This window comes from Daldinia childiae (assembly GCF_008694065.1).
Source record: "Daldinia childiae strain JS-1345 chromosome Unknown Scaffold13, whole genome shotgun sequence".
Lineage (NCBI taxonomy): Eukaryota > Fungi > Ascomycota > Sordariomycetes > Xylariales > Hypoxylaceae > Daldinia > Daldinia childiae.
This window is the reverse complement of record NW_022984654.1, coordinates 542,508-562,461: the sequence shown is the minus strand read 5'-3', so window position 1 is coordinate 562,461 and position 19,954 is coordinate 542,508. Positions and strand designations below refer to the sequence as shown.

The 19,954-nt window shown below is 44.7% G+C and overlaps 4 protein-coding genes across 4 annotated transcripts; 2 read left to right on the top strand and 2 right to left on the bottom strand.

Annotated features, from left to right (window-relative positions):
- Positions 1-3,609: 3,609 nt before the first annotated feature.
- Positions 3,610-4,998, top strand: GL218_08584 (uncharacterized protein; the record flags this gene model as incomplete). Its single annotated transcript, XM_033585388.1, has 1 exon — positions 3,610-4,998. One exon carries the CDS (start codon positions 3,610-3,612, stop codon positions 4,996-4,998), a length of 1,389 nt encoding a protein of 462 aa, XP_033440561.1.
- A 413-nt stretch (positions 4,999-5,411) lies between these two features.
- Positions 5,412-7,501, bottom strand: GL218_08583 (uncharacterized protein; the record flags this gene model as incomplete). Its single annotated transcript, XM_033585387.1, has 7 exons — positions 5,412-5,648; positions 5,730-5,938; positions 6,055-6,521; positions 6,576-6,690; positions 6,757-7,013; positions 7,090-7,131; positions 7,188-7,501. 7 exons carry the CDS (start codon positions 7,499-7,501, stop codon positions 5,412-5,414), a joined length of 1,641 nt encoding a protein of 546 aa, XP_033440558.1.
- Positions 7,502-8,314: 813 nt separating this feature from the next.
- On the top strand, positions 8,315-9,315 carry GL218_08582 (Festuclavine dehydrogenase; the record flags this gene model as incomplete). Its single annotated transcript, XM_033585386.1, has 3 exons — positions 8,315-8,717; positions 8,787-8,980; positions 9,061-9,315. 3 exons carry the CDS (start codon positions 8,315-8,317, stop codon positions 9,313-9,315), a joined length of 852 nt encoding a protein of 283 aa, XP_033440559.1.
- Positions 9,316-16,369: 7,054 nt separating this feature from the next.
- Positions 16,370-19,501, bottom strand: GL218_08581 (Copalyl diphosphate synthase; the record flags this gene model as incomplete). Its single annotated transcript, XM_033585385.1, has 4 exons — positions 16,370-18,094; positions 18,157-18,443; positions 18,503-18,623; positions 18,677-19,501. The coding sequence occupies 4 exons, from the start codon at positions 19,499-19,501 to the stop codon at positions 16,370-16,372; spliced, it is 2,958 nt and encodes a 985-aa protein (XP_033440556.1).
- Between the last annotated feature and the right edge of the window lie 453 nt (positions 19,502-19,954).

Genomic DNA, 19,954 nt, shown 5'->3' with positions numbered 1-19,954 from the left:
AGGCTTTGGACATATGGCCAATCTAAGCCAGACCGTTTAGAAAGGGTGGCATTTAAGAACGAAACACTATTTTAAAATCGACGAATACGAGCATTGATTAAAGTAGTATTATTTTAGGTTAGCTTGTAATGCATGCCCAAGCCAACATTTATAGATGTTAGGTATAAAGCGATGAAGATCTTCTTATACTTGATTAATTTCGCAAATACCTATGCCCCTTACATCAATAATTATCATCTCTTGGTGCAACTTGAAATAAATCTTCCTTCTCATATATAAATTTCCGTGCATCCTTCTTTCCATTCCTTCAAGATATACCTCCAGTTTTCCCTTGCTTCTTATTATACTACCCCCCGTTGAGTTATCCGCCTCGCAACCTGGTCGATGAGGTAACCTTTCGAGAAGATGGCGAACTTTCAACGTGAAAAATCCCTAGAAAATGACGAATACGACCCTTACGAAGTTGCATTAGCAAGGCTAGACTCGATTCAATCGGAATACATGAAGAAACTGCGGGATGCTAGAGATGCGTTTGATGATAACCGCATTTCACTCCAAAAGGATATTCAAGAGCGTCAGCGAGAAGTCCAATTACTTCAACAAGAACTGCAAAGGAAGGAGACTGAGATACAGGAAAAGGAACAAGAGTTAAAGGATGAAGAGAATAAATTTCATGTACTCTTGAAACAGGAGAAACAAAACCGTAAAAGAAAGCTCGAGCCTTATCTAAGGATTTCTCCTGTGAGTAGAATAGTATCGCTATGATACAATGTTAGTTGCTAATTCTTTAAAGGCACCAACAGAACAACACGACAGAGAACATGACAGAGAATCAACTGATATAACAAGAGGGCGAACGGAAATTGATTCTCCCATGCAGGGAACCAGTGATAATGCTGGACGCCAACTCCAGGAAACGATTGTGATTGATTCGGAGGATGTCTCAAGCGATGAATGGGGTATGGAGCCACTTGTAAAATCAAGTGGCTCACCAAGTAAACGACCAAGGATATCTGAAGTTGGTCAGTCCCTATGACTAGTAAACACCTCGTGTTGCTGGTATCCTACATTATCTGAACTGGACAGACTAATAATCTACAAGAAGGTCAAAATGTAAACTCAAGTTCCAGGCAGCGAAACCGGAAGCGACAGAGAGTGCGAATCGAGAACTCTTCAGAGGATGGTGAATGTTCGAATACAGCTCAACTAAGGGAATGCCAAAGCGAGGTGGAAACGACAACTCCTGTTGCACATTTGTCGCCTTCAGTATTAGCGAAAAGTAATCAAAAAAAGAAGAAAAATAAGGCGGTCTTCAAAGGTATTATTGATCCTATTGTGGGCGAAATTTATAAAATCGATCAGGGTCCCCGTAAAGGTTCATACGCAGCAGTCATTCTTCCCATCGGTGATTTTGGCGCAATAGGCATTTCAATGTCCCTTTATGACACGAGCTTAAGGAGGTCTATCCCGTCTTGTTATATATATAACAAGACAATCAAGGAGATTTTAGGCTGGGAGAGAGACTACGATGACGACGGGCCTCGAGTTATGGATCGGAAGTTCCCGGTTATGTCTTTCGATGGCATTGAACGGGATCAAATAGGGCTGGATGGGGAATTCCGTCCCATAGGCGCAAAATATGCCTGGGTTTCCGCAAGATCTATTAGAACTTTGGAGTTCGATGCTACCATGTCCCAGATGACGCCGGGGTACGTTAGTGCAGAGAGATTCAGCACTCGATTGGATTTAATAAAGGAAAATAAGATGAAAGAAACTCAGCAAGTCTGCGATTATAATGAGCTCCCTCAGGTTACATCAGAGAGAATATCTTCAGGAGAACTACAGGAACAAGATCCCGAGAGTAGTCAAACGCAGGGGCACTCACAGGTATTAACACTTAGATACTCTGAAACTGATCAATCTCCTCATCAAAGCCAGATTATTGAGAAGGACAACGACACTATTCATGTTGCCACCGAGCCTCGTCCAAACTCCCGCTCCCAAAGAATCAACCATGAGTTCCATACTTTCGAATCAATTTACCGTGAAACATCGGAACCAGAGTTAGTGGGATCCGAAACATCGTCAGACGGCATACATAATGACGATGACCGGGATCATCAGTTAATAAGCGATCTTTTTCCAGACTCGCCAACCGCGCAGATAGGAGAGACTTCAGACAGCAATGCTGCTAGCGATGTACTACATAACGACCCAGTCGAGCCATCAAGCCCACTTACTAAGGATCAACCTATCTTGGGGTTGCCGTATGTTGCCCGTGCGATCAGACGCCCCTGGTCAGAAGATAGTGACCTTGGTCCGAATAATTCGAATGCTTCCTCCTCGCTGGTATTGGAGCCTACATCCTCGAAGACTGCGCGAGCTTTTTACACCAACATAAAAAGGTACGTTAATCAACATGAAAACGATACACCGGATTACTCGCCGCCCACCGCGCACACTTCCCCCCAGGGGCTTTTGCAAGCAACTACTGAGTTACAAGGTAGCAGAGCTCGCAACGATGAACTTGCATCAACGTCCAATCTAAACATCCAAAATACAGCTTCAACAGCACTTTCATATTTCAATACTATATATAGTAGGGAGCAGTAACCCTATAAATATGTACCTAATTTATCAAGTAAATTTTCAACATTCCTTGAGACGATATTGAATTCCAAACAAACTTTAGTATTCCTATTTTGACATAGAAGTATGAGTGAAAGCAAAAACTTTATACAACCACTACTATATGTGCTATCAAGATTAAAGAGACCAAAGATTATCAATATATAAAGGAATAAGTAGTAGGTAGGCATAAATATTTAACTAAAAATATCTAGATCACCATGAAAGAGTGCCCCTAAAAGTTTCCATCATACCTACTAAGTACCTAATCTGAGTGGTAGGTTAGGAGGTACTTATCAAATTTTCCTTGATTTTTGAATAGAGGATAAAAGTAATCAGTGAGAAAACAGTCATACATATTTGTAGACTAACAAATAATATCCCGTCTATATAATACTATAAATGTTGTACCTAAGCAATTGCAAGCTCCTAGTTTATTCAATATCGAGTTTGTTGGACAAGTCATATTCTATAACCTTCATTGCCCCTTAATGGTTGAGTCTATTTTCTAATAACGCACATTATGTCCTACGATACTAGTCATTTTATCCTGCAGCGCTAACCATTGTCAACATTTTGTCAGATACCTTAGGTACAAGAGACTTCTTCTAAGATCATCAGTTGTACTTTCAAAGACAGCTGGCGTGTCCGTTAAGAGAGTCACAACCGTAAAGGTAGGCTTTCCCCAGCAGGTTGCCAGGGGACAACAATTGTGTCCGTCCCGTGCACATGTTTGAATTGATAATATTCGTACCTTCCTTCCGTTCCTTCTTTCCCCGCACATTATTTAGTTTCCTTTACACGCGTCAAATTTCCTACTGCGGCGCCATATTCTCTAGGTTTTAATCTTTACGCACAAATTTTTATTTCTTATTGAGCACTATTCTTATTCATGCAACAACTTCACTTCTTTTAATAAACAACTCCGCGATCATGTTTTCCTCTGGTCGGCATCACGGCGCTTTTGATCAGCCTCTCGCCATGAACCAGCAGGTAAGTGGATCGATGGGCCAGGAAATCGGCGACAGCGCTGGCAACGAAATCGACACCGACTGCAACACCGAAGGCGCGTGGATTCTACGACGACCCTGGCGCGCAAAGCAGCCGTTTGATCGACTACAGATAGGCGGATCAGCTAAGCTTCCCATCTTTAGCAAGCAGGAACTCAAGGCTTTTGTTAATACTATCAAAACAGAGGCACCTAAACATGATGAGCATATTAATGATAATGCTGTGATCAGATTTGTAGCCAGGCCTCATGTAGACGCTATTCGATATGCAGTTCACGCAACAGCCACTCAACCTCCCCCATGCCATCCGCGCCTCGTTATGTTTACAGATGGATCGGTTAAACCCAAGTACAACGTTGGCTGTGGTATTACTTATATGCGTACCTACGGCACTGACCATGACTGGGTCGACGCGGCCTATGGAACAAAGGGAATTTCCAATCTCCTAGATCATGAAGCCATAGCACTGCATAGAGGGCTGTGGATAGCCTATTACGAGTTGATGGATTGGGCTGGACGAGTTGCCGCTCCTCCTAATGGTGGTCGCACTACGCCACCAACGGTAATCATCATAACTGACGGCCTTTCCGGAATCCAGCGCTTGCATTACAGCTATTGCTACACCAAGTTGGAAGTTGAACCGCTCAACAAAGCCCCAGTCCATGAATACTTGGTCCATCCTCTCGAGAAGCTTGTGAACCTCGGCAGCAAGGTCGAAATCCACTGGACACCAGGACATGTTGGTGTTGAAGGAAACTGCCGAGCTGATTCGTTAGCTTCGATAGGAGCTGACTATGCCATCAAGTATTCCCGTAAAACCGGCCTTGGCATTACAAATATGATGCTTCCGTTCTCAAACCGCTTGTTGGGTCAACAGGCAAGACCAGCGTATCCGTTTCACCTGGGCAATCCCATGAATGATTATATCCATTGGCAAAAAGAAGAAACGAGAGTGGCTATTCGAGTTGCACTAAATTCGAATGAAGAAAAAGGGGCGGTTAGTTTTGAACCATTAAGAATCATCAAGTCCCAACTAATTCGTGAACAGGAATTTGTTGCATGGCTAGCTAAAGCTAGTTTACCTACCAAGATCAGCAAGGCCACACGGAAGATGCTCAAAAAGAAGAAGATAGCCGAGAATATGGTAACCAAAAAGAATGGAGGAAAGCTCCTCAAGAAGACTGGAAAACTATTCGGAGGAGTATTTCCGCCTAAGGATAACGGCGACGGTGGCACTAGTCAGACAAAGAGAAGAGCGCATGAGGAGGCTACTGTTGACGACCTCGACGACTTGCTACCTCACCTCAAAAAGCCTAAGACCGATACTGATGGTAATGGCCAGAACTGCATTACACAATAATTCTAGGTATGTTGTTGATGACGCGTGGGACTGCGTAAGGCATGCTAATTGCTAAGTAGGGAGTTATAGCTACAAGTTCGGGAATCAGATTAGAACTCTGATAGTAGCTTAATGAAATAGTCGACACGTCACCAATTCTCAAAGGTATTCCGGATAAAACTTCAGAAAAGGTGTGAAAATCTGTTAACGTCCCACGTTGCATATCGACAAAATTCCAGAATCGGACAGCAATATGGGCTGGTGGTTTTCAATTGTATTAACACAATAAAGAATCAAAAAAGGTAAATCCACCGTGAATTTCACCAATAGGTTATCCTTTATAAAATCCGAAATATTATTAGGAGACTAATATTCTGACAGGGGACGGTGAACCAATTATAACAACATTGACCTGTTCCATTTGCAGGGTTTCATTACTTGGGAATGAAAAAAGGGGCTAGGGGGCCTCCGAACTTTGGCAGACGGGATGCTTGGCGCTTAGAAGGAACCGTCGTATTACCGTATACCTCCTGTATAATACTTTCCCAAGTGATCCCTGAATATAATGGAGCTGAGTCACAGATCTTTCCTTCAGAAGGTAGAGTGCCATTTGCCCAATACGCCGAAGTCGTTCTAATAGTGCAAGCTGAAGGAGCGGCTAACGAAGAATGCTGTTTATAAGGCGGATAGTGTCAGCATTAAATATGCTTATAATTAAAAGGTACTTGTAGTTAAGGGAGTAGAATGCTTACACCGTATCCATCGACTGTTAGCAAGGCACTTTTCTCGAATGTGGAGCTAACATTTTTGGCCGAAACAAGGGACGTGAGTCCGTCGAAAGTATTGCCAATGAAGAGGACCGGATTCTTTGTCTTCACGTTGAAGTCTCCTGTATATCGCTCTTTCGGCTCAATCTTCCATTGCGCGCAGGCGCTGTATAAGAATATCAATCCATCTCCAACTATAATCGCATGGTTAGTATTATGTGTGTGACAGACACCATGAAAAGATAAGTCGCATGACTCGGCTTATACTAAGCTACTCATACTCAGGGAGTACCAAAAGTTAGGAACTTACTAATTCTGCTGGTACTGTAAAGGCGCTGGATAGCTGGAGCGAACTCATCAAATGTCTTGCTTCGAACCATGTTATCACTACAGTGGATGGAAGGTAGTACCTGCGGCTGCTGACTCTGCTTGAATATATCAAAGGAGGCTTTAGGTATCAAGGCCTCGAAGGCGTTGTTAACTATGTCGTACTGCTCGGTCATAACCGCATTAAGTATACTAGTAATACCCGGCCAAGAGGAACTATCATAGAGACCCTGTACCAGAAGAGCCTTCACGTTGGCGTAATCGATCAGGAATGATTTGAGAGGAATCGGGTTATACTTGATAACATCGAGGAGATCCCAGATTGACTGCTCAAGCTCGGCGGCCGTCTTGTTGTTGCCCTTAGCTAACGCACAGTTCTCGCGGGCTTTCACACAGCCAGTAAACATAGCCGAGAACTCCGCATCTGCGTCTGTAAATTCTTCGAAGTCGCTGTGATAACGTCAATGGTTAATATCCTGAATCAGTGGCCGATTATTAACTTACGCCTGCGCATGGTAATACTCGTGCGGGTTTTGAACGCCGTCGAGGACCATTCTTCCTATCCTATCGGGGAACATAGCAGCTGTAGTTGCCCCTAATGTCGTACCATATGAGAAACCTAGCATGCGGTGTCAGTTCTACTATAGTTTTACACCACTGTTATATTCACCAAGAATTGACGTACCCCAGTATCGTAACATTCCATCTTCCCCAAGAGCGTCTACGATTTGCATCATATCTCTTGCCACAAAGGCAGAACTAACCAGGGTTCCGGTCTTATTATTCGTCTTAAGGCAGGCCTCGGCAAGTAGAGATGCACGTCCCCATTGCTTTCCCAACTCTGTGTCAGATACGTTTGCAGGTATTATGTCCAGATAGAATGACCAGGCGTCATATTCATTATCGAAACATTGGATGGGAATTTTCGAGCCATGAGTACCGCTACATGTTACAGGGTCGTTAGTGATGTCTTGAATATCCCAGGCCATAAATGACAAGGACACAGATGAAATCTTACCGTGGGTCGAATGCAATAAGATCAAACTGACGGCCAGTAAGTCTAAAAGAGACATCAGTATAAAAGCCTAAACCGGAGATTTAATCACATAAGCTTACGCTAATAGCTCATCCGCCAAAGTTTTAATGCCTATCTCATCTCGTGCAGTACCTCCAGGTCCACCGAAATTGAATAGAATGCTTCCTTTGGAGGGTTTAACAGGAGCGGGAATTCTGACTAGATCAAGCTGTAGCTTCTCATCGGAATCTGGCTCGGTGTAGTCGAGGGGGACCATCAGAACACTGCAGTCTACTGGGACGTCGCTAGGAACCTCGGTCTTATTGCACGGTCCCCATTGAAGTGAAGTCCCATAGGGTTGGGCAAGAGACAAAGTGATAAAGGAAAGCTGTAACGCGGCTCTGAAGGAAATCATCGTGGCTCGCGATAGGTAGATTTGATTTGGTTTAGGATTGCGATGATGGAATATTGGATTATGATACAGGACGGGAGAAGGGGTTTAAATATGAGAGAGAGGTATACATGATGCTCCTATGGACTACCTACCAAAGCAATGACGCACCAGCCAAGAAATTACAATAGTCACAATTGAGGCTGGGTTATGCGCGACGACCATCTAGTTTCTCATATATCTACATTTTAGTCGAGAAAACGCCTTGTTTAGTGGGTAAAGATACGCCGTAATACACGTAGGGCTGATGAAGCTATTCGCTGAATGGCTGGACGGTGTGGTGCTCCACTTAAGCGCATATACGCCGTGTTGTTTAAGCTTGGAAGAGCTGAAAAATAACATATTACCCTGAGGTTGTATCGACCCACTTTCCTTTTGACCCCGGAATGGGGCTTAAAGAGATGATTCCCTATAGTTTTCATTATCACAGGGTTTTTATTGTTATGTAATAACATGTTTATGCCTTTTCATTAATCCTCCACTCTTCTTGGAAGGTCGTACTTCTAGCTAGATGTTGGTTACTTAAATGTAACTATTTTAAGATCTTGCTCTTATCCTAATAGCATCTAGGCTCGGTTAGAGAAATCCGAGGCGAAGCTATCTCCGGTAGGAATACAACCGACGGTTATGACGATGGCACTGTTGGTAAGCAGTAAACTACCAACAATTTTTCTTTATATTGCTCTACTCCCTCTTCAATTTTCGTCTACTCTTCACACAAATACAAACTCAGCTTGTAATTCAATTTCATAATTAGCAAAATTCTCCATATCCAACATGTCGATTCTCCTCACTGGCGGCAGCGGCAAGACGGCTCCACGCGTCGCGGCATTGCTCGCCGCGGACAAGAAGCCCTTTCTCCTAGGCTCACGTCAAGAGCCTAGTGCTGGGTCAAATGGCCATCCCACCGTCAAATTCGACATGAGCGATGAGTCGACCTGGACGAAGCTATTTGAGAGCACACAGATCAAAGCTGTCTACATGATGGAGCCTCGGATTAGCGAACCTTGGGTGCCCATGAACAAGTTCATAGATCTTGCCAAGAAGCAAGGCGTCAATCGTTTCGTTCTATGCGCTGGAACCTCGGCCACGATTGGCAAGGACGGAATGGGCAGAGTTTGGGAGCATCTCATTGAGTCCGGTGTTGACTACTGTGTGCTTCGCCCGTCCTGGTTTATGGGTATGTGGCCCTAGCTATTAACCTTTATCAGTTCATATTCTTGAGTCGCTAATACAACCCATTTCACAGAGAACTTGATTGAACCGGGTCTTGCATTTACCATCGGCAAGCTGAATAAGATCTTCACCGCCGCTCAAGGTGGGAAGATCCCCTTCATCAGCGCGGCTGATATTGCCGAGGTGGCCTACCACGCCCTGACGGATGAGAAGTCATATAACTGTGACCTCAGGGTACTGGGGCCTGAGAACTTGACTTACGATCAGGTGCGATCACCCTTCCTATCTCTCTATCTATCTCAATAGAAAGTGACATAGCTCAGTACTAACACGACATACATCCACAGATTGCCGAGACGCTTTCCAAAGTTCTCGGGCGCAAGATCGAGCACGTGAAGCTCGACGAAGCCGGCCGGATTGATATCCTAGTCCAAGCCGGCCTGTCGGAATACTTTGCTCGATTTCTGACTCGTCTGGAGGTCTTAGCTTCTCAAGACTTTGAGAAGGGGACATCTGATGCCGTCGAAAGGGTGACAGGACACCCTCCGCAAAGCTTTGCGAAGTTTGCTGAGGAGAACAAAGCTGTCTGGTCGTCCAATTAGTTCCCTCAGCAGATTTACTATCAAATGTAAAATTAAAAAAATCGCCACTCCAATTCCAATAGGCTTATGAAATCGGCTTTACTCCGCTCTTCATGATATCTCTTTGATGTGGAGATATTCATAGTTTTATAGTCAATCATCTACTTGAGGATGTTCTGGAAGCATTAGGCTACCACCTGCTAAGTTACAGATACAATCCACACCCACCAACTTCGCCTGCAATATCATTCTCAAGCATTTCCCGAGCCTCGCGACTTACGCACTCGTGAAGCCGTGTGCTTGCGAATGTGACCGTATCCCTACCACCGAGTCGCCGCTCGATCGGAAGCTGCAAGATTGCGGGTACGGCCCGATCCAGTTCACCCTGTCGGACCACAACGAAGGTATAGAATGGGTCCCTCTTGGATAAAATACATTAGTAGATAGGATAACATAAACTCATATGTAATATCAAGTATTTGACTCAGCTAATGGCTAAAACTACGTGATTATTACGGTCAAGTTAGGATCATAAGAGTTAAATCTACTGAAAAGAAAGGGGGGTTGCACTCTGCTCGGCTCTGTTCCCACGTGCCAATTACACCCATCTCCTCAAGCAATTATTGAGTCAGTTTGGGCATTAATTCTTAATCAGCATAGTTTCACAACCCGGTCGAATGATCAGAGCGAATTTTAGTGAATTTCAATCATTACACTTAATGTGATCATATATAGTAAGTTGAATGAAATAGAGGTAATTATGATGATGCAACGAGAATCATTATTTTTCTTATTTCACTCGCCCTTCAATGATATATACTACAACATTAGGAGCCGTGTATTTGAAAAATGAGACTATACTTAAAGAGATGTGCATATGTTCAAGAATTGAAATCGTGTAAGTTGATTGGCTAATTAAATTCATGCCATTGTATGAGTTTTTACCCAGCCAACCCCTCATTGTTTAGAGTGATGCTACTCAGGTACAGATTACGATGACAGGCCTTCCAGACAGATTACCCCACAGAACAGGTGCATGCACTTGCCCACCAAAATTACAAGTAAAATGATATGACAACATAACTTCCAAAGAATACTTGTAATTTTAGGGGACCAGTACCCTAAACCCAGCATGGCGGGCGGCTGCCAGGCCATTATTGATGCCCCTAATTCAGGGTCTCTACTCAAGACTTCTTACGTAATATGAGGCTCTAAGGTCTTTGAGTATAAGGCTACCTACCTGCATAGTATGGTTGTCACTCAACAATATATTTCTTAAAGTACCCTGTATCTATACAATTTCAACATTATTAGATCCGTCTCATCTTAAAGATTACATCAATATAAATAATAGCCATTAAATACATTGTATTAGCTAAAAAATGCAGTATATATATATTACTATTTACAGATTACATGCCACTATTTAAAGATTAATTTCCATATTCACAAATTACTCTTTTAATAACTTAATTACATACGATCGCATTTAAATATAATTGATATAAATTGGTTTATCTCAAATAAACGATTTCAATAATATATAAAAAAGCCTTATATCTATTAAAATTATCGAATAACTATTGTTAACTTTCTGTAAGATTGTTAGGGTAGAAGTTGGCCGTGTCATTTTACTAGTAATTTTGGTTGCCAGCTACTTACACCTGTTCTGTGGGGTAATCTATCTGGGAGGCCCGTCATCGTAATCTGTAAGTAGCATCACTTATTGTTTAACTATTAGTATTTGGCGTGTGAGAAGGACATTGCAGCTAGGAGGTTACGTTGCCTTAATCGATTGTCTTATCCCAAAGACATCTATATGGCTATCTTAGCTATCTCTTTGAATCCGGCCTGATATCTATGAGATAGCCTTCGAAACGGATCTCGAGAATTTAAATAACGAATCTGTCACCGTGTGGGGAGCGCTAGTGCACTCTCTACGCTTACTAATCAGTTGAGCGCATATATTAAGCTCGTTACATTCGCTCCTTTCTTTTCAACCAATTTATTCATATTATATCAAGGCACCACATGACTAAGCTAAGCACGCATAATATGTGATAGAATCATATAACTACAATGAGACCTTACCACTGTAGGCTCATCGTGACACGCTATTGCTAACATTGAACGAGCTGCTGCGCACTCAGAGCCTGAAGATAGAATTGGGGCTAGATCTACAGTTCAGACAAGAAAACTGAGACGCCGCTTTTGTGTGATCTGCACGCTTACTTATGTACTGAAGTAATTATGCGGATGGCACTTGGATCTTCCCATTCTGTTGGCTGAGACAATGATCTGGGCTGATTCAAGGTTACGTCTGGTGTCTAAGTTTATCATCATATAAGAAGGTTGTAGTCTTGACAACGGATATGGTAAAATCGCTCACCGCGATTTGCGCAGCTACGTCCCTCATAGCACTTGGCTTTGGCCCCCGATCGGATGCAATGCAACTTATCTCGCCGGGCTACAATTCGTTTGAAACATCCTCATACGATATAGGATTTTGAGTAACCCGCCACATTATGTTCTAGTAACTTCGTGCGAGAGTCAAAAGTAGGAATTTGGGCTCGTGTTACCTCATCCCGCCTCCTATAGGTCATTATTGCCGTGGGGTATCATCGTTGACTGCTTGTTGGTACGAAGTGGCATTTTAGCTGCCGCAAGGCTGTACAATAATAGGTTAATAGACTTGGCCCCCAAAACTAGATGGAAGGCCATTGACTACGCCCTATGTCTGCATGTTCATCTCGGATGGGACGCCCTTTTAGGCGATGAGCAGTAGATCTGCCATTTAGTACTCGCGGCTCTCATCTCTATTTTCTTTCATCCATTCCCACAGGTCTTTAGGTATCTCGTCCCATGCTGACGGAACTAGTCAGTATCTCCACAATGGTGTCCATCGGTACCATTACCAACGATGCCTACTTGGGCGTTGGCATCTTTATGATTGTACTAGTTGCAGTTTTCATTGCATTGCGTACTATCATATCTATCCGACAGTTCAAGAAATTGCTGCTGGACGATTGTAAGTGGCCTCATCTTCAACAATACTGCACAAAATCTGAACAGATCCACCAGGGTTGTCCTTTGCGGGTTTCGCAATTCTAATCGCACTCTACGTCTTCAATGAATTTCAATATAAAAGTAAGTGTCACCATGTTTTCCTCGTGCCTCTTGGCTGTGTTGATATTGATATTATCATGTAGGTTTCTTGGTGGCAACAAGTTTGCCTTATAAGATAAATGTACAACTTTCTCTATTTCTGTGATTTTTGTCATGATTTGGGCTGATTAGAAAACCCCCTTAGACGGGTATTGCTATTCCAATTATGGCGGCCTCCTCGTTGTGGACTTCCAAAGCCCCCGTCCTGGTGCTATATATGAGGCTTTTCGGCGTGCAAACATGGATGCGATATGCCTGTTACATGGTCCTCATGATTTCAGCCCTTGGGTTCATAGGATCCTTAGTCCCCGCGTTGATTCAGTGCCGTCCGTCTGATACGCCTTATCTTCCTTACAAGTGGTCACGCTGCGGCAAGGCCAATATCGATTCTGGGGTCATTGCAGGTACCGTGTCTGTCGCGGCCGACATGTGTATCCTCCTCCTTCCTTTGCGTCCAATATTCTCACTCAATCTTTCAAGAAGAAGAAAGATTGGTATTGGAATTGTCTTCTGTTCAGGGATCTTGTAGGTGCCCCTTATCCGCCCCTCTCCTTCGATTCAATCTTATATACATCTCAGAGTAGCCGGGCTAACGAAGGAACAAAAGCGGTGTTTTGGCTTCTGTTTTGTCTCTGGTCTATAAAATCAATCTGTTCCTTGGAGCACGCGGGGATAATGGTAGCATCCTCACAACTATGCTATTGCAGTAAGCACCCCTGAATTTTATCCTCTTATCTAGCTTGACTTGCTTGTATTAATTGTGCACGGCTACCAGATTTGTCGAATGTGCGATTGCACTTATGGTCGGCTGCGTCCCAGCGATAAGGGGATTCTGGAAAGGCTATGTTGAACCATCTAAGTTCTACAACTCGGTCGGATCTTTTGGAACCAGAATTGTCTCCAACTTCCTTACACGGACGTTTAGTCACAATACTAAACCCAAGTCTGAATATCATGATCAATATTACGAAATAGACAGGTTTCGTCCGATGGGCTCTGTCAACTTCCACGGTACCGATGATGCGTATGTCCTAGTGGAATCTGTGGGAGGTAGTAGACACGACATTGGCCGGCTGTAGAGTTGAATCTTTGGTCATTTCTACGCAAACCACCTACCTAGAGTGGGATTTGGGTGATGGAAATATGTTGACTTGCTTGAAATACGTTGAGTGTACTTTACAGATAGAGCCTTGAACTATTTCTTACACTGAAAATTGTAGTCTTCAAGTATACAGAAGTCGCCTACAAAAGTTTTACCCATAGGCCAACCCCTGTCAACTTAGTAGAGTTTGGTAGTAACTGTTAGCCATGATAACGGATATACTACAACTTGTACTACATTCTTATTTATTTATTATACCTCAAATATAAAGGCTATTATATTCAAATGTATATCATATTGAATTTGCGTGTTTATGTTTCTAGTTAACTTAAAATATATATATTTATTTCTTTGTGTAGCTCCTTATACAAAAGTGGACAGGTAGATTTAATATACTTCATCGTTTTACAGAGTGCCAGGTATTTAATGGCTGCAGCCAAGGCTGACTGGCGCTTAGGTAGTATGAGTATAGGCATATATAACTTGGAGAGGCGATTTCCGTAGATTGTTCGCGTAGTTATAGGTTACATTGTTATTCCTTTTCGTGTGACACTAAAAAACCCTGTTTTAGTCAGATATGCTTAATAGACAGTCATTGGCTCATCTTAATGCATGCATGTAAGTCCACCTCTTCGGGTTACGGTCGGTAATCCTTCCGGCCTGTCTTAACGCCCCCAACGATCCACTACGGTGGTACCTACATAGGTACATACATAGGTCCACTATGCAGAGAGCGGGGTCGAAAATTGAAAATATGAGCCGCATCCCGTAGGTAGGTACCTAAATACTAAATCCTCCTAGACTTGGAACTTGTCCAATACAACAATTATTACAACAATGTGACATCCGCTGTGCCTAAATCATGCGTTAGCTCATTTACGCACCCACCGACATTGGTACACTAGCTGCTCAATAAGGGTATATTAAGGCATTGGAAGTTACCTAGGAGTTTCGATAGGCAAATATCACCAACACTGCCTCTGGCAAGGCTGAGGAGTTGGCTTGAGATAACCTGAATCATACACTACAGAGATTACCTACATACATTAGGTAGGTACCTATAGTGAAGTAACTAGGTACCTCTTAAGGTATCCGGATTCGTGCACCGTACCTTGTGTGTCGTTAATTGTCTCGGGTGATGACACCAACATGCCAACATGCCGATCGATGTGGCCAAAGATATAAGACTCGCAAGTTCGAGGTGAAACTTTTAATACGTATCTTGCACACCTGCAGCGCTTATGGTTCAAACTTGTATCTACCAATTTCAACCCAATGTTTAGCACATTTAAGCCTCTGGAATCGGGGTCGGGCAGTGGGCAGTATATTCTTGAGTCTACCGCTTCTCCTTTCGACAAACCATCGCATAAGATCTCTCGGCTAGCCTGCGTCTACTGCAGATCTAAAAAGGTTAGTCACCGCAAATACCGAAAAATGACAAGGTACCTAACTTAAGCGGGGGGGTAAGAGAGTTCATGTTAATTTTGTTAGTTAATTTATGTTAACCAAAAGTCGCTAATTTAGGTTAAATGTACAGGCGAAGAAGGTGGCTGCCAGCGATGCTTGGATAAGCAGATAGCTTGCTCATACATCAGCCCTAGCCGGACTGAAACAGACACAGTGCCGAAACGTCTTCAGCGCCTTCCACGCCTGCAACGAGTTGCTAAAGATGCGGACGGCGGCATTGTAAGCCTAGAAGATGATATTTCTACTCCACAAAGAGAATCCGAGCAGCCAACCGAGCGACCAGCCGAGCAACCAGCCGAGCAACCAATTGAGCAGTCTCTCAATGTCGAAACGCGCCAGGCTTGGGATGCCATCATAGGTGACTCTGACTTGTTGGGTATGGATTTCGATATGTCCCCGTCTGCTACGACACACGATAAGCATTCAACATACGTCAATTCTAGCAACTTGTTCTTCGACGTCTTTCAAGCTGATGAGGCAACCACTGCTACTGCTATTACCCCTATACCTGCCGACAAGAGCCCACCCGCGTATCGAGCCGAAAGGCCCAGCACCGATGACACCCCCGTCCCTCCAAGCCCGAGTTCGAGTCCGATTCCGAGCCCAAATCCCTCACATTGTCTCTGCTCTGAAATGCTTGACGTGTTTGAAGCAGTCGAGGTAAGCCTAGCATGGGCGCATCACACCATCGCGAACCCATCCGCATGCACAGTAAAGCCTAACATACCACCATCGTCTACGCCTAATGACCAGTTTATGTGCCAAAAGGAGGTGTTGAGTAGTTGTGAGAAATGGCTTAACCGGGACGCGTCCCACATCCAGTCCCGGCATGCCGTATTGATGATTTCCATCCTGGACCGGGTGTTGGCAAGCATTCTGTCGATGGCCGAGATGCCTAAAGACCGGAAGGTTGTTGATACACAAGCCTCCCCCGTACCACCCCGTAGACCCTTGAGCTACGGGCTGGAGCGGCCGCCCCGGAATCTGCTTATGTCTACTATGGAGGTGGACCACTATTTTCAGCTTGACCAGTGGAACATGAATGATGAGGAGAGAATCCACGTCTTCAAAAGCCTTTTGAACTACCGCGCTTCCCGACTTAGGGGGCTATTGGAGAGGCTAGGGGTGATAACGGCGTTAAATCGATGGCAGATGCAGACAAACATGGTGCAGTATCTTTTAGACCAGCTATCTAAACATCGTAATCTATTATAACTTGACTCTAGGGATTGCCAGCTAAAAAAAAAAAACCAATAGAACAGAACAACATGAAAAGAGGGAAGAATAAACCCCTAGTATTATTTATTCGATATTACAACGTGACTGCGTTTGTACCTATGCTCATCCCCCCGTTACGCTGCCATCTCTCATCCGACTAGCGATATCTTTCACCACGTAAATTTGGCCGTAGAGATCTGTAACGTCACAGAACATGGTCCAGACCTCCATTTGGCGACGTCTTCCAATGTCCCGCATCTCATCCCCAAGATGTCCCATGGCATCCCCAAGCCAGCTCCGCTCATATTGCGCAAGCTCGTATAGACTCTTCTTTTTAGCCACCAACGCAAATCCATCACCGAATCCACTGCCGTTCCCCTCAGAGTTCATGGCAAACTCGGGGAAGTCCACCGAGTTTAAGTTACATTCGGCCTCGTCACGGGCAATGGATCCGTAGTCATTATACATGCGGCACATGGTAGCTAGGTGTTGGCACCCGGCGGCCGCCAGGTACTTGGCTCGGGTCGTGGGGAAATTCTCGACGCCACCCAATTGCGAGCTTAACAGACAGCCGGCAAAGGCGAACGAGTATGGACAAGCAGTATGGTCACCAGAGGTGGTGCGAACCCAGCGGAAATAGCTATCGCTACCAACAGACTGCGTAGGCGGCACCAAGTCGGCTGCCTCCCTTTTCGGCTTCCTGTTTGAGCTTCTGGCACGAGCTAGGCGGATGTTATCCTCTGTCTGCGAGACGTGAGCGTGAAGGTAAGCCCAGAGCTCCCGTAGCATCGAATTACGATCCCAGGAGCTAGCCGACTGGACAGAAGGATGGCGCACGATATGTGACACGAACCGTGTCAGAATTTCACGCACTTGACCCTGTTTGTCGTTGTATTCGAGATCGGAACTAGCAGCGTTATGGATTAGACCATTGGAAGACTCACATGCTTCGTTATCCACCGGGGTTGCCGAACTCTCTTTCGTAGCGCCTGGCATAACGGCTTGCTTTTCGTTGCATACCACCACGAAGATATCGTCGATCAGCTGGCGGAGAGCATACGTGTCTCCCTCGAACGATGGCCCTGCCACGGATTCCATGAACTCGTCAGCTTGGAAGTCGAGGAAAGAGATGACCATCATCTCGTAAATAAAACGTGTTGACGCAAATGCCCCAATCCTATTGTTGCAGCTCGTCCAGGTCAGAGGAATCAGGTCAAAGTATTTATCCGGCGCCATATTCTTTCTAGGGAATACACCTAGGCGCCGACGTTGCAGCAGGGGCTGAAACAGCGAGGCCTCTAACATCGATGCTTTGATTTTCCACTCTGAAGTAGAAGCAAACAATGGTGTCTGTCTGAGCAGCTTTATGTACTTCGTGCCGCTTTCAAGGTAGGGAGCTGGGTATAAACCGGGTTCAAAGGCTACCGTACTTGTTGGACATGACGCTGCCTTGATCGCAGCAAGCTTATAGCTCTGGGTTAGGAGATGGGAACCGAAACTGACCTTCTCAATCCACACTCGATTTGCATCCAACTCAAGCTCTGAGTCTGGTATCGTATAAAGAAGATTTACTTGATCTTCTATGCACTGATCGATCCTGAACCGAATGGGGTCAAAGAAGGAGAGTCTTCGGGCTTCGCAGAGGATGAGAACACGATAAGCTATTTTTTCGATCGACCTTGAATCCGAATCGTGCATCAAAGCTCTTAGACACGCCTGAACGAGAGCAATATGGACCCGATATTGCACATCTTGGCTTAACAGTTTCAAGTCACCTTGCTTAATCTGGACGAGGAGATCCACAAACGATTGAACCAGGAGAAGCGATGGATACAAATGGCTCAAGTTCTATGTTCCACTTTTAGCTAAGAGTTTGCCTTAAGAAAATGTGGTTTAGGGGGGGACCTTACCCATTTGTCCTTGATATATTCATCGCTCTCCCACCAATAGTTGCACAAAAATTCGACAAGTTTCAAGATTTGAGCCGAGTAGTGTGATAAATTAGGTTGCACAAGCAGCGCCGAGAGGACATTACAATTCGCCGTGAAGCTGGAATTCCGCTCTGAAGCATATGTGCGGAAATGTGTTTTCGTTTCGAAACCATCAATCATCGCAGCCGGCGATACCTCTTTTTCCAATTTTCTCAGACAAATGATACACTTGGCAGTGTCATCGACATCGGCGGGTAGACCAGGTGCTATTGCCAGAGAAAGCTTTAGGTCATATTTGAGATAGTATTAGAGTCGAGTGTCTTACCAAAGCCAATGATACCTTGCCCCTGTTCAAAAGCCTGCTCTAGCAACCTGGTCATCGCATCTAACTCGGGGCAGCGAATCTCTGCGGCAGAAAACCCGGCGCGAAGCATAGTTGATAGGATCTAGGTTCATAGTTAATCAGTCGGTTCTTACACTGAAGTCGTATCGGACACACCCAAGTATACTCAAAAAACATGGAAGGAAATGCACTCGGGACAGCTCCACTGCCCTTTCCCATGCTGGCCTGGACAACATGATGCAGGTAGGATTCTGCTTCATGGTCCCAATTCGTGGCATATATGAGATATGCTGCTGTGGAAGATGGAGACCCCATCATGGAGCCGCCAGTTTTATGGTGGGCTATCTTATCGAAGTCCAGTTTCTTTCCGAATGCTTCGAGTGAATGAAGTGCTGTCGAAGGCTTGCGACCGTATAAAGAATCGGGTACGAAGCGTGACATCTTAGCGTCGTGGATTTGCCTAAGAGTTTTTTGCCCTGCAAAGTCGAAAACCATGCCAGGATCTTCCATCCTCAGCAATTCTAGCAGCTGCGGCACGATCATCTCAAAGCCAACGTGTGTCGTTGCAGCAACATCCCAGTTATTGAGTTGAGAAGCTAGCGACAACTTTGCTTTACGAATGCGCTCATCTACTCCTATGAGTAAATGGGTTGTCGTGTTGAACGGCTCCAGGCGGTGTCTCTGCAGGGAGAGGAGTGAGGCCGCCGTATTTAAGATGCCGTCGATCTGTGGTGCTGCTGTAGCCACCCCCCAGCTGCCATCATCAGACTGCGTACAGAGCAAATAGTCGAATGACTGAGGAAACAACCACAGCTTCTCGCCAGAAACTTCTTTGACTATCATGGAAATCCATGCTGTGTCATAGATAGCGCAGCTCATGCAGCCAGCACCGTAACTTTCGTCGCAGCTCATCCATGCTCGCTGAACCAAAGCAATTGCGTTCGCCCTAAGTTCATCGTCCTGGACCATATTGTACGCCATGTTAATGATATAAGTCACGGAACCTAATTTCACCTTGGCTCCATTTCTTCTTAATTTCGTGTAAATACCATTTTGTCGGATGCTTTCGGTCGACCGATTTCCAACTTGGCTACCTAACCTATCTTGACGCTCCGAATCCCTATTTTGTTTCGGCCCCTTTTACCTAGGCCCCTTTTACCTACTACTCGGGGCACCCTATTTAGGTAAGCAGATTACCGGCATAATAAATGTACCTCTTAAACATGTAAGGGAGGTTTGGCCCGCTTTCGGGCATCCCAATTAGGAACCGCCCGAGAGCCTTGCCTTGCGGGCCGGATTCTGATGTACGGAGTAAGCCGTAGCCCCGCTATGTATTCTATGTTAGGTACCTTATGACAAAATTATGTGTAACACACCTTCAGGCTCTTCCCCTGAACTAGGGCGGAGACTGTTTGCCTCCCCAGCCTCCTACTC